Here is a 15205-nt window from a genome sequence, read left to right as displayed (position 1 = left end):
AGCTACGTCTTCCGGTCGCCATCCCAGAGAGAAATGTGAAAGTTTTAACAGCTCGTACTGTGGCATTTTCGAGAATTTAGGAGATTAATGTAACTGCTTTTATTCTTGAAAATTGATTCTTCCGTCGATGTCGGCTCAAAGTTTTATTGCCTGTAGAGACTTTTTTAATGCAAAGTAGTTACTGCGAGCCCACAAGCTTTCAGCTTTTATACATATCTTGTATAAATAAAGTTACCCTACCTATCGGAAGCAGATTAATAAAGCCACAAGCATTTAAAAAATGTTTTAAAAACACGAAACTTCAGCTTTAGCGGATATTTATGTTTCACGTAGAGATAACTTATGGATGTTTTCGAGTTTAGGTGATTATCACCGAGATGTATTAAGACGAGATGCTTCCGTGAAGCATACACTGTTTTGCCTGTGGTACGTGTTACAGAAAATCAGAAGGCACTGAATTGTGTGGTATTGAAATACAGCATTCCAGTCTCTGAAGAATAACAAATAAAAGAGAAGCGAGAAACATTGGCTTCTGGGCTGACATGTTGATAATTTTCAAGTTCCCTCACAACTTCTTTGCACCACAAGTGTGCCCTCTGAGCATCTGACAGATTTGTGATACTAAACTTCACTGAAATCAAGCCCTGTTTCGCGGGGTTAGTGTTAGGATGGGAGACCAAAACAATAAACCCTCATAAAAAACAGAATGATCTGACCGAAAATACTATTAACGCTAACAAATGCGAACTCAGCAAGGTACAGATTCTGTTAGCTTGCTTTATGCAAAACAAATATTGATGAAAAAGCAAATAACTATTGATACACAGTTTTCAGAAAGAGCAGAAGGAAGTTTCCCGGACGGTCGATCGAGAATAAAATATTTACGACATGAAAACAACATTAATTTTGAACCGTGAATATAGAATATAAAAAGTTACGATCAGCGACAAACATTTTGGGAGATTTTTGCTACGTTCAAGTAAATTGCAAAATCGAAAGTGACATGGCCGGAATTCAGCGGGCGCCGTAATTAAGTTACCGCGGCATGTTTACTCGCCAAACAGTGAAGCATCTGTGTCAAATGATGGCAAGATACCGGGTTTTTGTAAGTTTCTTTTTCTGTCAAGTGTTATAAAGTTTGACAATGAAATGAGCGAAGTCAAAACAAAGATCACAATCGCCCAACTCTTATTTATGCAAAGTCAAAATTTACTCTCCAAGACGCGTACGACGTTATTTATCACCAGTTAATTCCATCATTTTGGAAATAGCAGCTACTTTATTATTCATCTGCGTCACAAGTTTTCACTGATTTTGGGGCTCATTTTGTTGAAACTCAAGCACGCTTCCAACAGGCCAGCTGTGAACCCTTCCTGCTTACAGGGCAATACTAAAAAACTTCTCCCATATCACATTTCAACCTTAAGATCGAAAATTCAATACACAACATGATATTATAATTCACAAAGGCAGAAAATACCACAGAATCCTTTTCCAACGAAAATTTTATTGAAACAAACAACATATTTGCTCTTAGAGGCGAAAACCTCTTCCTATTTCATTGCGTGCGTGAAGACAAGAAACTCAATTGTGTCAAATTACCATATACTTCAGGTAAATACTGCTCACTTTGATTTCGTCTCGACGGGCGATAGATTGTTGTCGAAGTCCAGTGCTCGTCGCTTTTGAGATTCATGCCTAGTTTATTCAACTGACTTTCCATTATTGAGCTCCATAAGGGTATATTTTGTTTAAGGATCCACTAAAACGCCATTCGCGTTGCATGACTTTCGACGCCATTGCAGGCTAAGTTAATGATTCTACTGTGTCCACCAGAGAAATCTACGCAGTTCCACTACCCTCTCGATCCTAAGAAAATACGCGCAGAAGGCTCTATACACAAAGACACCACTTACCAGGGGAGTGACAGGCAAGACTTTTACCGACACGGAAAAAAAAAAAAAAAGAAAACAAAGAAAACAAACAAACTAAACGAAGACCTCGACTGGGTTTGCCCATAGGCAACCCAGTAAAAAACGACGAAATCAACGCAGACCTCGACTGGTTTGCCATAGGCAACCCAGTAACAACTGGAGAGCCACTGAATCGACGCTTGCAATGGCCTGGAATGACGTCACTAGTCCCATTCTCCTGTATGCTCGGTCGTCTTCTTGACAAAGCCAACTTTAAAAATTCATAAAAAATGCGGGTTTCAACCGAATTCAAAAATTTTTGCAACATTTCTCCCAACTCAATAAGAAGATTTAATTAGGCGAAAAAAATTTTTTGGGGTTATAGGCACTTTAAAATTTCAGCGTGTCAACGCAGCTTATTATATATGCAAAACCGTCATAAGTTTAAAAGTCTGGAAGCCCGAAATTCCCGTGTTGCATATTAATTCAGCCGCGTACACACGCATTGCATTCTTAAACTAGTGAGCCTTTGACGTCATTTTCTCCTCGATCCAGTTTTCTCAAGATTTTAAAGGTAGTAATGGTGGACCATTCAAAGAAGAGGAAAATTCCAGTTAAAATGAATAGGTATCTTATTTTAAATCAAGGCTTTAAACTTGGGTCACTTACTGTTTAGTTAACCTAGTTTTGAAATCCAAATAAAAATAACAATTGCTTATTTGGTCATGGTAGCACTTTAAATATTTGATGTCACAGAAACTAAAGTTGACAGTTACTTGTGAAAATACATTGTTCGTGCCAGTTAGTCTTACGAAGCTCATTTCATCCCGACCAAGGGACTCATCAGATATCTTTCTGCTTTGCAAACTCGTTGGGCATCACGCTCAAAGTCCCGTTCGCTAACAAAATGATGACAGCAATCTCGCCTTATATCTCATAAGGATTCTAGCCCGCACAAATTCACGAGTGAAAAGTGACAATAAAGTCACAGAAACTACTGGAAATAAGTTCTTCGTTTCTGGATGGTGTCATTATACCACCAAACACTCTAAAATGTACTACCAGAAGCATATGACCCTGTAGCATGTAACTTGCAACTCTTTTCCTTGGAACAAAGCTGGGGATTTTAGGACATCAATTTCATGCCCAAATATGGACAAAAATAAGACCGATGCTGCACGCAAGGGAAAATGCAAGAGCTACATTACATCCAAATAAAGAAATTTTTAAACTAAAAGAATCCCAGCTCTGAACCAGGGTTAAACGCTTCAAGGTCATGATCTCCTGGTACTACACATTTTAAGTGTAATTATCTTTAGCATCTTCATTTCCGTTATCAACATCGACATCATCATCGTCTTCGTAGTCCTCGTCGAAAATGACTCGAAAATGACGCTCGCTCAGGGTTAGACTCATAGATAACCTAAAGTAATGAAATAAAAGAGCCCTAAGGACAATTCAGAAAAAATAACAGAAAACTGCCCAGTCTAACAAATGGGTTCCGAACAACTAAGGTACCGGACAGAATTAACCGTTATTTATCAGTGTTTGCATTCTGATAGTCTCAGTCAAGATTTTGTCCTTTTGTATAGATTTGCCTTATTCTTCTGCGTATCCCGCAATAGGTTCAAGCCGTTTACGTTACAGGTGATGCAACTAATTATGGCGATGGCGTTGTGTACTTGTAATGAGAAAGATGATAGGCTAGTTACTTGGCAACGAGCAAGGGACAGCTGGAAAGAAACATGACTCCCTGGCAAGAATCGACCAAACAACTTCCGTGACACTGAGTCAGATGCTCTACCCACCGCGCTGCAAGAATTCCTGATGAGGTAATTACAAATCGTTCAGGGGCACCCAACGAGAATATAGTTCAAAACCACTTAAGCATAACATTGTTAAACGTATTTTAGTATTTAAACGGTAGATATAGGCATATTTTTATCCCCTAAAAATGTTTCATCTGTTCGGATTTCCTAGCTGAAAGTCTAGTGATCCGAAAATTATAAGGATCAAAACTTACCTTTTCGAAAATTTCAGCCAGAAAAAAGGCTCCCGAAAATTCTAGGTGACCTTTTCAGGGTAAAAATTCGTTAAAAATGGGCAATTACACCATTTTTTAGATGTTCGAAAATCCTAGGACAGGCAGGCAAGCAAGAAATTTTACAACAAATGTTCCGAAGATTCTAGATCTCAAAACGTCTTCAGAACAGATATTATCCGAAAATTGACGTTGGGTGCCCTGATCGTTCATCTAGTTTCTTAGTTAACTCGATGTCCAACTTGAAGGGGGCCTCGACAATGTGCTGTGATGATGTAATGATGCACTAAAAAGGCGTTACGCGATTGCTTTGCAGTTAATCTCCTGAGTCAGATAACAAATAGATTTATCATACATTGATGTCGCTATTTGATTTGCTACAGGCACGCAGCTTTTGTTAGGGCCGTCGGTCTCAGCAGATAACTCAACTGACTTCGGCATGGATAATTCTCTCTCAGATGAACCTCATAACTCAAACCGAGGCCGTGCTGAAAACTGACCAGTTAAATCTGTTTAAGAAAAAATGCATGTGTCAACAGATCAAATTTCAAAGTTTGGTTTTAACTAGGGTATTATACTTTAATCATCATTCGTCGTCAATGATTACCGAACCTCCATCACAACGGAATTGTGTGTGCAATTAATTTTCTGAAAAGCTGTTGGCGACAAATTTTATGGGATTCAAACAAAAAATAGCGGAAACATCCCAGGCAGGGTATGAAAACTATACTCTTTTAAATTATCAAGAGAGTATATGAAGAATATATTATGTATGTATATATAAATGATATGAGTCTCTTGGAGAGCGATCGTGCGCGGATTAGACTAAATGCTATGTGTGTTATATTAAAAATACGATAATTCGAAACCCCAATCCTTTTTCCAACCTATGATCTGGCCCTTGGGCGCAGGAAAAAAAGCAGATAGATATTTTTCAAATGATCACAGGAACAGTTACCATGCTTTAAGTGTTTTCATTCTAATTTATTTGGCCGTTGTATGACAATACAGAGTTGTCTAACCACAAGCAGACCGTTGCTATGGAAAATGCCCACTCTTATAGGAATTTCCGAATTTTTCACAGTATCATGGCAAATTCAGGCAAAAACGGAACACAGACCGAAAGAACAATGGTTAAAGATGACAAATCAATTTTTTTTTTTTTTTTTTTTAACAAAAAAGAACGTTTATTTACATTTCAAACACGCTCTATTTACATATTCAAAAGCACAAAAAATTCACAAGAAACGCAGAGCCGGAGTTAAGCAGCTAGCCGCAAGGGCCTGGGGCCCTAACATCAGAGTCCATGAGCTGAGCAAATTCCCTAAAGACATCACCGCGAACAGCGCACGGACAAATTGTATCTAGGAGTTAAGTGTACATCTAAATATTTACCTTATTAAGAAGCCCATTCTCCACAGTGCAGTATGGGGCAAAGATCCAAGGGTCAGCAAACCGAGACTCTTGCCACATAGGCTAAAGCAGAAAAAGAAATATTCGTTTTGCTACTTAATCGAAAAAAAAGTCTTTATTTCAGTGGCCAACCAGTGTTTTGGTTAATTATTAATAGGGATCTCAAGTCAAACAACGAATGTAGCAAAACAGTGGATTTCATAACCTAAAACGATTGCACTGCACGCTCAGTGTACATCCGTCTTTTTAATTCTTTTTTTAAGGACGGTGCCTACTATTGTTATTGCGCATATCGCCGATGCTTACTAATGCCAGGATATTATTGCGCGGTTTAAAACTATCCGGAGAAAGTAGATCTTAGTAAGTACTCTTAGTATCCAAAAAGAAAATTGGGGGTAACCATGAATTTTTCAGAGATAATTAAGCCTCAATTTGGGAAAGAACGCCATACATTGCTTTGCATTTCAAAGCTTTTTACAAATATCATTTATCAATTATCTTTGAAAAATGCGTGGTTACCCCTAATTTTCTTTTTCGATTTCAATAACACTTGTTAAGATCTACATTTCCTGCATAATCACCACCGGGGTAAAAATGTCTTTAATTAGTAGTAGGCACCGTCCTTAATATCGGTAAATATCGTTGTCGCACTTGCCTACGAAAGCGAAATTAGCTAAGGGACTCTAAGCAAAGGACACGAAAAATATATATTAGGTCAAAAACGGAAAATTGATTGTACTGCGCTTGTAGCACGCACCATTCACTTTCTATTTTTATTTTTAATAAAACCGTTCGCACAATCCAATTACAGGATAGCTCGCCAGTATTGTACAAGGTGAACAAGACAACAATCGCAAAATACCATGCGATAACGCTAATATAAGCTACATTTTGGAGTGACATTTTCGTTGATGTTACCATTATCGATGCTTAAATCTCCCTAATCCTTCATAGTAGCTAACGGCACTTCTTTCCAACAAACAAAATCTCCTATCTTTGAAAATCTGCTCTCGTATACAACTGTCACAACAAACTCACATTTCGAGTAATCGCTGTGCCGAAAATTAAGATCATGATATCCTGGATATCATAATTGCGTGCACACAGGAACTCGAACAATGCTTGAACGGTATTGAGCTAAAGTTATGCAAATCACCTCAATGATGCTGACTGGTCGAAAAAAGTGCGAGGGTGTCACAAGCAGTCAATATATTCATCCCAAAAGCAATTGGCAGTTCAATTATATTGATGCACATATGGGAGATTAACGGAAACCACAAATATGCTTCACTTGTTCAACTCAGAACTAGCAGATGACTGGAAATGACTCAGTGGTATGGTGTTTATCGCAAAGCTTACGATTGTTGTAAAAAAAGACTCTGCTCTGTATAATTCAAAGCAATCTTTGCGTCCTACGGGCACCGAAATTAATGTGTGTACGATAGCATATCGCTGCTTGGTCGGTATTTCTTAAAAGAGTCACAATGAATATCGATTTTTTTCCTTCGCCATTGAAGACAACATCCCCAGTGGGCCATTGCCGCTCCACAGAAGGAATATTTTTCGAGTTGGAGCCGATGATGCAGAGAACACAAAATATGTTCGACTCCGCAGCCAACGGACATCTAAATGACCTCGAATCTTACCTGTCGAATAACAACTACAAGGCGGAGCTCCTGGACCAAAATGGTTACAGCGTTCTTCATCACGCAGCGAAAATGAACCGGGGGCGGGTCATAGATTTTGTGTCGACGGCTGCCCACACTGTTGATATCTACAGCGAAGACGGCCTCACTCCACTTCACTTAGCCGCAAGGTACTGAGATACTTCTGTTTGATATTTTACAAAGTAAATTCCTAAGTTTCCAAGGAAAAGTCTCGCATCATTCCCTATCGCAGCATAAGGACGTCGAGAGGTTGTGGAAACATTTACATTATTTTATAAGCACTCCTTCGAACACTCTTAAATGGTTTTGCAAAAACGAAGTGTAGAGTCAGTTTTTTCTTAGCCAAGTAGTCAAAATTGTAAACACGAAATGTATACAATAGGGTGAATGTTTAGCACCTATGATGCTATGACCTCATCGCCAAAAGATAGTCTCTTTTACTGATACACAATTTATAAAATTTCCGCGATGTATAATTTAATACTGTGTTGTTTGTTAACTGACGTTTTTATTTTTTGCTTTAGAAATAAGGGCAAAACTTGGACAGATTATAAAAAAATCGGCGATGGACAGAGAAAGCAATTATCTGTCTACTAAATTCAAAATATATTGAAAACTGACTAATGAAATCTGTTTCAGAAAAAGTACACTAGTCAACAGATCAAATTAGTAAGCAGGGTTTTAATGAGGGTAGTTAAATAAATCATTCGTCTGATCACCGAACCTCCATCACAAAATTGTGTGTGCAATTAATTTTATGACTGAAAAAGCTGTTGGAGACAACTTTTATGGGATTCAAACAAAAAATAACGGAAATTTCCCAGGCTATGAAAACTACACTCTTTTAAATTATGAAGGGAGTATTTGAAGAATATTTTATGTATATATAGCAAAAGATGATGGGAGTCTCTTGGAGAGCGCCGATCGTGTGCGGATTAGACTTAATGCTGTGTGACGGTGTTATATTAAAAATTCAATCCTTTGACCAATCTATGATCTATCCCTTGGGGGCAGGAAAAAAATTATTTTAATTCCAATTTATTTGGCCGTTACATGACACTGCAAAGTCGTCTTGTAAACAAGCCCGCGACGAGCAAACCCCGCGGGAAAAATCTGTTGACTTCAATTTTAAGTAGGTTTCATCCCAAGCCCATTCGTAGCACCAAAGATCACTAAACCCGAAAAGTGAACTGTTTTGCTGGCTATGTTTCATTGCCAGAGAGGAATGTTGCTGAGGGAACGAGTTAATTAACGCCTACTTTTTAAAGCGAAGTCAAGTCCAAAATGCTTGTCATTATTATTTTTCGCTTTGTTTGGATTAAAACTAATTTTCATATGAAAGACTTTGCACTTAGACTCTTGTCAGTGAATAAGGGATTAAGTAAACACGGAAATGACCTAATCCCTGAAGGCCATGATCTCGAAATTTTTAAAAGAAAGGAAAGCGGGGTGGAACAACGAAAAAAATAATACAGAAAAGCAGCTCTATCTCTCCAAAGGCCAAATTCTTCCTCGGCTAACTCATTATAACAAGCCAAACTTTTCCTCGGCGAACTGATTATCACAAGCCAACTTCTTCCTCGGCGAACTGATTATAACAAGACAACGTTGATGGAAAGCGACATTGAGTGGATTATCCTACTAGTGTACTGAAGAAATCGTACTGGGAAATTATGTAGTATCATTATGAATTTCAAATTTGGTTCAAAACGTCCATGCATTACAAAACTCTTTTTCAGGGCTTTTCCCTAATCTTGGCGGCGAAAATCCCTGGGAACGAGGTTAACCCTTTGGCTACTAGGGATTTGGCCGAAAAACACGTTTTGAAGCTAGTTGAGGGGTTTTTTGGTCACTGTCGTGCTGTTTAAGAGCTAAATCTCCCTACTAGCCCGTTCCCAGGTTGTACACTCCGCGGCCTTTTCAACCAGGTGCAAAATAAGCGCTTGCAAAGTTCGGGCATGCGCAGAAAACAAAATTTCGACATTTGGGGTTTTTTGGGTTTAAAAGTAGCACAACACTTTCGACTTTCACTTTTCGCTTTCTCTCCTTCCCTCTCTTTTCGCTTTCTTTGCCTCATTTTTTTTTTGAACTTGCTGGGCATTTGGTAGGCTTTATTTTGGTGGGAAGAGTTTCTGAGAAACCTTTCATCATCTTAGAATTAGGTGCTCAGAAAGGTAGGTGGGTAATGGAGCAAGCTTTTCATGGAGATTTTCAGGTCAGTGTTACATGTTTTTTTTGGCCGTTTCTCCAGTTTCCTTGACTCAATTGTGCTCATTCTGGTATAGTTTGAAAGATCTCTTCTCCCTGCACAAGTTAGTGAACAAAGCTGTTCCTGACCGTTAAAAGTGATGACGTCACAAGGGGTAGATGGGACCGTGGAAAAAGCTGGACGTATTTGGCCAGATAGTAATCAAAGGGTTAATGTATTCCATTTTGCTTTAGTTTACTAGTCCAAAAAGAGGCGCTTCTTTGCGCATATGAATTTTCCTTATTACATTTCTTTTCGTTATGAACCTTCTGGATACATAAAATTGCATTCCTAAATCTCCTTAATTGTAGATATGATGTCACAATTCAGTTTCTAAATTACTACCTTGCAAACGGTGAACAATACGCCGTTTATGAGTCACGTGATCAGCAGTCATATTGACTTCCTGCTAATCACCCTTTCGGAAACTGATGAGGTACCCCGACCTTGTCATTGAAACGAGCTGAAACAATTTTGAACTTGTGATTGAAAAATGTGTCTTACAGATCGAACGCCTTGGAAGCTCTCGACGTTCTACTAAAGAAAGGAGCCAAGGTAAACGCTTCATGTAAGGGCGCATCTCGTTCTCCTCTTCATTTGGCCACGCAATTTGGTCACAAAGAGATTATCCAGAGGCTTTTGAAAGAAAGGAGCTTGGATGTCAATGCTATTGACCAACAAGGAATGACTTCTCTTCATGTGGCTGTCAGTCATGGATACGAAGAAATCTGTGACGCTCTTCTGAAAAACCAGGCTAATGTTACTATGACAACAGCAAAGGACCAAACATGCCTTCACCTAGCGGCAGCTGGTGGCAACAAAAATATTGTGTTGTCGATTGTTCAGTCTGGTGGGTATATTTAACAGTTACTGTATTCCATGGTAGCGCATTGGATGTGAGTGGGCTTTAAATAAATATATATGGGTTATTGACCAAGCGTGAGGTCAAGAAGGCTAGATATTGGCCGTGTTTTTGGACCGAGACAAGTCGAGGTCCATAACCAAGCAAAAAGAAAAACAAGGCCAATATCCAGCCATCTTGACCGAACAAGCTTGATCAATAAAGGATTTATTATATGCGATAAAACACCAAAAAATGATCTTTGATCTTGCGGGACCAAGCGAGAAATCCCGAGCGGGCAGTATAGCTCCATCTTGCCCGCTCGGGAAGCCAATCACAGCGCGCGATTTGGTTCATCTTGCCCGCTCACGGAGCTAGTCATATAATAAAATCGCATATCCAACAAGAGCACGAACGGAATGCTTGCTTATTAAAACAAAAATGACGCTTGAGATTTCGCCGTACACAAAGTCACCTGAACCTAGTTACATGATGGCCCAGCTCTCACCTGTCTACTACTAATACGGATCCCACATCGGAGATCCGAGATCTGACTTTCATGATTTGACATCCGACATCCGAGATCTGCCATCCAAGATCCGACATCTGCTATTCGAGATGCGTCATCGGAGATTCGATATCCGACTTCCTTAGCTCAAGTCAGCGGAAAGCTCTCACAACACTCGACAAAATGGCGGAGTCCGCGGAATCTTTTGTAGGAAGCTCAGCTGGAAAGGTGAGGTGGTTCTTTTTGATTGAACGAAGTTAAGCATGTGAAAAATGTGAAAAGTGTCGAGAAAACTTTCCGCTGACCATAGCCAAGGAAGCCGAATCTCGGATGTCGGATGTCGGATCTCGGATGACGGATCTCGTATGACAGATATCGGATGTCGGAGTGTCGGATGTCAGATGTCGGATCTCGGATGTCGAATGGCACTTAATTGCAAGCTTCTGTAAAAACATATTTCGTCAACGTTTCGATAATTTGAAATTCCGGTTTCTGAAGAAAATTAATTTGGTTTTTGAAACGAGTTGGCTTACCTTTCGTGCGCTTTCCCACTTCAGTATGGTCAGAAAAAAATACGTCATATAGAGGCTGATAAAGACTTAAAGAGCCAAAGAAAACTCTAGAAACGTAATCTTCGAAGTTGAAGATGTACTAATTAGCGATCTACTCAGTTTTAGTTTGCTTTACTTGATGAACGAAGATCTTCAAATTGAGTGATCTTCTTGGCCTCTACGTACGTGGACATTTGGTTCAAAGACTTGTTTTCAAAATTAGAAAAATAGGAAATGAAAGGAACTTTATTTAAGTGTCTAGTCGTTCTAGCGCTGAAGCACTAATTGGCGACACGGTAAACGGAAATTAACAGTTAACGCAAATCGAGTAAAATGTTGGTTTTTAAAGGAGAGGGAAAACAAGAGTACCCGGAGAAAAACCTCTCGAGCTCGGTGCAGACTCAACCCACATATGACACCGAGTCTGGGAACCGAACTCGGACCCCATTGGTGGGAGGCGAGTGCTCTCACCACTGCGCCATCCCTGCACCCCTAGAACTGTTAGCATGGCAGTTGTTTTGTATTTAAGCAGTGCTGCTATGCTTAAATATTGCATGCAGTTAACTCTTTATTCAGTGGAGTACGTATGGCTGTGTTCGTATCAGTTCTTAAATCATGATATTCGTAATGATCACCACGTCTATGTCTTTGTCCATAATGGCACCTGCGTACTGAGCATTGCGGGATTTTAAGAATCACCGAAAAGGTTAATCCATTCAACCTTGCTCTTTTTCAGCCGTTGAAGTGCATTTACGTCACCCAGGTGATGCAATTAGGTCCATAAAAGATGTACCAGAATTCTATCAGTTTATCAACCGGACAGACGCTGCTCAAAACTCCGCCCTTCACATGGCTGTGCAGGCAGGCAATGCAGAAACATGCCAGATCCTTATAGATCATGGTGCTGACATGAACATGCAAAATAACTCCCTTCACACTCCTGTGCACATGGCAACAATTCGCAAGAATTCAGAGATTTTGCACTTGCTTATAGATCAAGGGGCTCATACGTATACCAAGGACTTCAAAAAGAAGACTGCTTTACACAGGTATAGTTAATTGACTGCGGTTAAACCAAAGCCAATTTAATCAATTTGACCAATCACATTAAGAGTAGAGAATCAATTGAGCCAATCATAATGTGAAGCTAACACGTGCAGCCGGTGCATGGAGCGGGAAAAAGCATGCAATCGCCTCAATCTTGTTTTGCTCTTGTTTCCGGTTTTTTTGAGAAAAGAAGAAAGAGATTTTGTACGCAATCGCTACACTTAAGAATGAAAAAAATTGAAGCAATTGAGAATCCACGAAACAGTCCTTTGCTCTCTTCCCTGATTGGAACAAGGTTGGAACCTTTGGACCTGGCCTTCCCAGCTGACTACAAATGCTGCTTAATACAAAGTCGCGACCATCTCCACGAGTTTAAAAGATAAATAACAAGTCTGTTCTTTCCTCCTTATAGTGCGGCGTCATCCGGAACCCCAGCATGTCTCGAGATACTTCTGAAGAACTGCGAATTTGTAAACGACAGGGAAAATAATGATATAACACCTTTTCTTTGTGCGGTCGCTGGTGGAAATACCAAATGCGCCGAGTTGCTAATCGATTCAGGGGCAAATATCACGGCCCGTGACAAATTCCATCGAACGTGTTTTCATTTGGCAGTGGTACATGAACAAGAAAACGTACTAAAGATGTTGGTCGATAGGTGCGGTGGATCGGGACTGGTAAATGCTCCAGATGGGCAAGAAAAGACGCCTCTCCACTACGCTGTTCTGTCTTCAAACATAAGGGTAAGAAAAGTTTTTTTTTTCTAAGGGACATTAGTTTGCCAAGAATGACATTTGATGATAACTGTTTGAGCTAAAGAGTCTGCGGGGGTCAGGGTGGCTTAGCAGTTATGATCCGTGCCTCTCACCTCTGCCACCCGGGTTAAACCCTGGCCTCGAGGTCGTATGTGGGCTAAGTTTCAGTCGATCTCAATCTGACTCCGAGGGTTTTTCTCCGGGTACTCCGGTTTTCCTCCCTCATCAAAATCGACTCTCAGTTAATAAGATCTGGGCGGATACCCTCGAAAGGGATAACCTCTGGTATCTCTCCCTTTCATTGTGTTAAAATGAATAAAGTTTAGTTTCTTTCCTTCTTTCGTAGCTTAACCAAAAAAGCATTTGGCCAAAGCGCCTGTGTTTTGAAGAGTCCAGTATCTGGGCTGCCAATCGGAAGGTCAAAGGCTCGACTCATAGAAATACTGGATCTCTTCAAAAAGACAGTCACCTAACTTGGTTACTATTTACTCTATTTACACTACAAGTTAGTGCTACATACATACAGCATTTATTCATCTATCCTGAACAGAAAAAGAAAAAGTATCATGTCACCATTTCAAAGCACCATATTTATATCTCTAGCTGCAAGAAATTTTACTGCAAAACAAGGCAAACTGCCTGCTGAAAGACAGTGCTGGGAAAACACCGTTGCATGTTGCAGCTGAAGCTGGAATGGTCCGTCATGTCGAAGCTCTTGTTAAGTCATCCCTTTCCTCTATATCTCAAATGGATAGTTATGACAGAACACCATTGCATTTCGCGGCACTGAATGGCCAAGGGTACGTGGTCTTAAATAAATGAAAGTAGCAAAAAGCATTTCGAGTTATGAACTGCATGGGAGCAAGCTGGCTATTACGGTCTGTTATAAATAAGGGAAGCAGAGATCCGCACAAGGAACAGAGGGAGAGACAACGGAACAAAAGACCCAAATCTGATCCTCTCATGCATCTTATGAAAAAAGCTGCTTACTCATCAGTGGTAAACGAGTTAAGGTAGCATAAGCCAAATTAAGGACGCCTTGGGTTTGTCAAGAGAGTTTTGTATATAATGTTCATCATCAGATGTGGTTAATTAATTCCAAGAGTCATTGATTTGTTAGAAATCCACAATCAAATCCCTCTCATTATATCAACCTGGGAAAAGTTGCACGAAACCTGATTACAATAACAACTTGGTCATTGTAAGGTTTTCATACGATTAAACCGTTCATGGTTTGTGCATACCAGAAAGAACTTTGTCCACTGTATAGGCAATTAAATCTCCTTTCATTTCAAGCGCGTGCATTTAATTTCGATACGTCAATAGCTCACGAGGCGAAGCCGTGGACCTTGAGGGCAAAGGGTCTAATTGTTTTAGTATCACCCAACCAGTCGGACCTAAAAGGCAATAATAAAGTTAGCAAATGCAAGTTGAAGAAATATTTATTTGGGAATAAAACGAAAGAAAGCGTCACGCTTTCGCTTCTCGAGGACTATTACTAATAGTCCTCTAGTAGCGTAGCCAATCAAAATGCAGGATTTGCATTAGTCCACTAGTTGGGTGATACTAAGCAAGAATATCACCCAAAATTAGCGTTACGCCCGATAGCTGTGAAATTAGGGAGGAGTGGGGGGTGGGGGCATTTTGGCGTTACATAGTCCCAGTTTCCCTGAAAGTACCACGGTATCCCGATATAATTGTTTGACTCCAAGAACATCAATGTTCCTAATCATATATTATGGGAAGCCTTTTCCAGATTAAGCTGAATACTGACAATGGAAGAAAACTGAGAGTTTAACTGATTATTTAAATTACAGGAATATTTGCTCCATCTTAATACAAATGGGTGCTGAAATAGACAGCCCTGACATGTATGGCTGGACTCCATTTTTGTTTGCGGCTAAAAATGGCTCAGTTAGATTAGTCCGGATGTTCCTTGACATCAATGCCAACATTGATCATGCAGACCAGTCTGGAAACACCGCCCTGCTCATAGCGTCAGCGAGAGGTCACGTGGATGTTGTAAATGCACTTTTAGATCGAAATGCAAGCTTAAATCCCGGAAACGATGGATTGAATTGCCTGGATGTTGCTATAGAGAACCAGCAGGCAGGAGTTGTGATGGCTATTCTAAAAAATTCTAGGTGAGAAACGCGGAGCTTTGCGCCCTCTATCATACACCTAATAAATCATTCCGTCTCTTGTTTGCCGGCCTATCTTT

At 39.9% G+C, this 15205-nt stretch overlaps 1 protein-coding gene across 1 annotated transcript in view; it reads left to right on the top strand.

Annotated features, from left to right (window-relative positions):
- Positions 1-6554: 6554 nt before the first annotated feature.
- The window catches only part of LOC138054261 (uncharacterized), a 39513-nt gene continuing 30862 nt past the window's right edge, over positions 6555-15205 (top strand). The window contains exons 1-6 of the mRNA XM_068900744.1: positions 6555-7183; positions 9789-10132; positions 11919-12231; positions 12642-12972; positions 13588-13784; positions 14802-15128. Of these exons, the coding sequence (XP_068756845.1) occupies positions 6852-7183; positions 9789-10132; positions 11919-12231; positions 12642-12972; positions 13588-13784; positions 14802-15128 (1844 nt within the window). The 5' untranslated portion in view covers positions 6555-6851. The remainder of the gene's footprint in view (positions 7184-9788; positions 10133-11918; positions 12232-12641; positions 12973-13587; positions 13785-14801; positions 15129-15205) is intronic.

The sequence above is a fragment of the Montipora capricornis genome, chromosome 6 (genome assembly GCF_036669925.1).
Source record: "Montipora capricornis isolate CH-2021 chromosome 6, ASM3666992v2, whole genome shotgun sequence".
Lineage (NCBI taxonomy): Eukaryota > Metazoa > Cnidaria > Anthozoa > Scleractinia > Acroporidae > Montipora > Montipora capricornis.
Note: the sequence above shows the minus strand (reverse complement) of the source record. Positions and strands in the feature narration are given on the sequence as shown.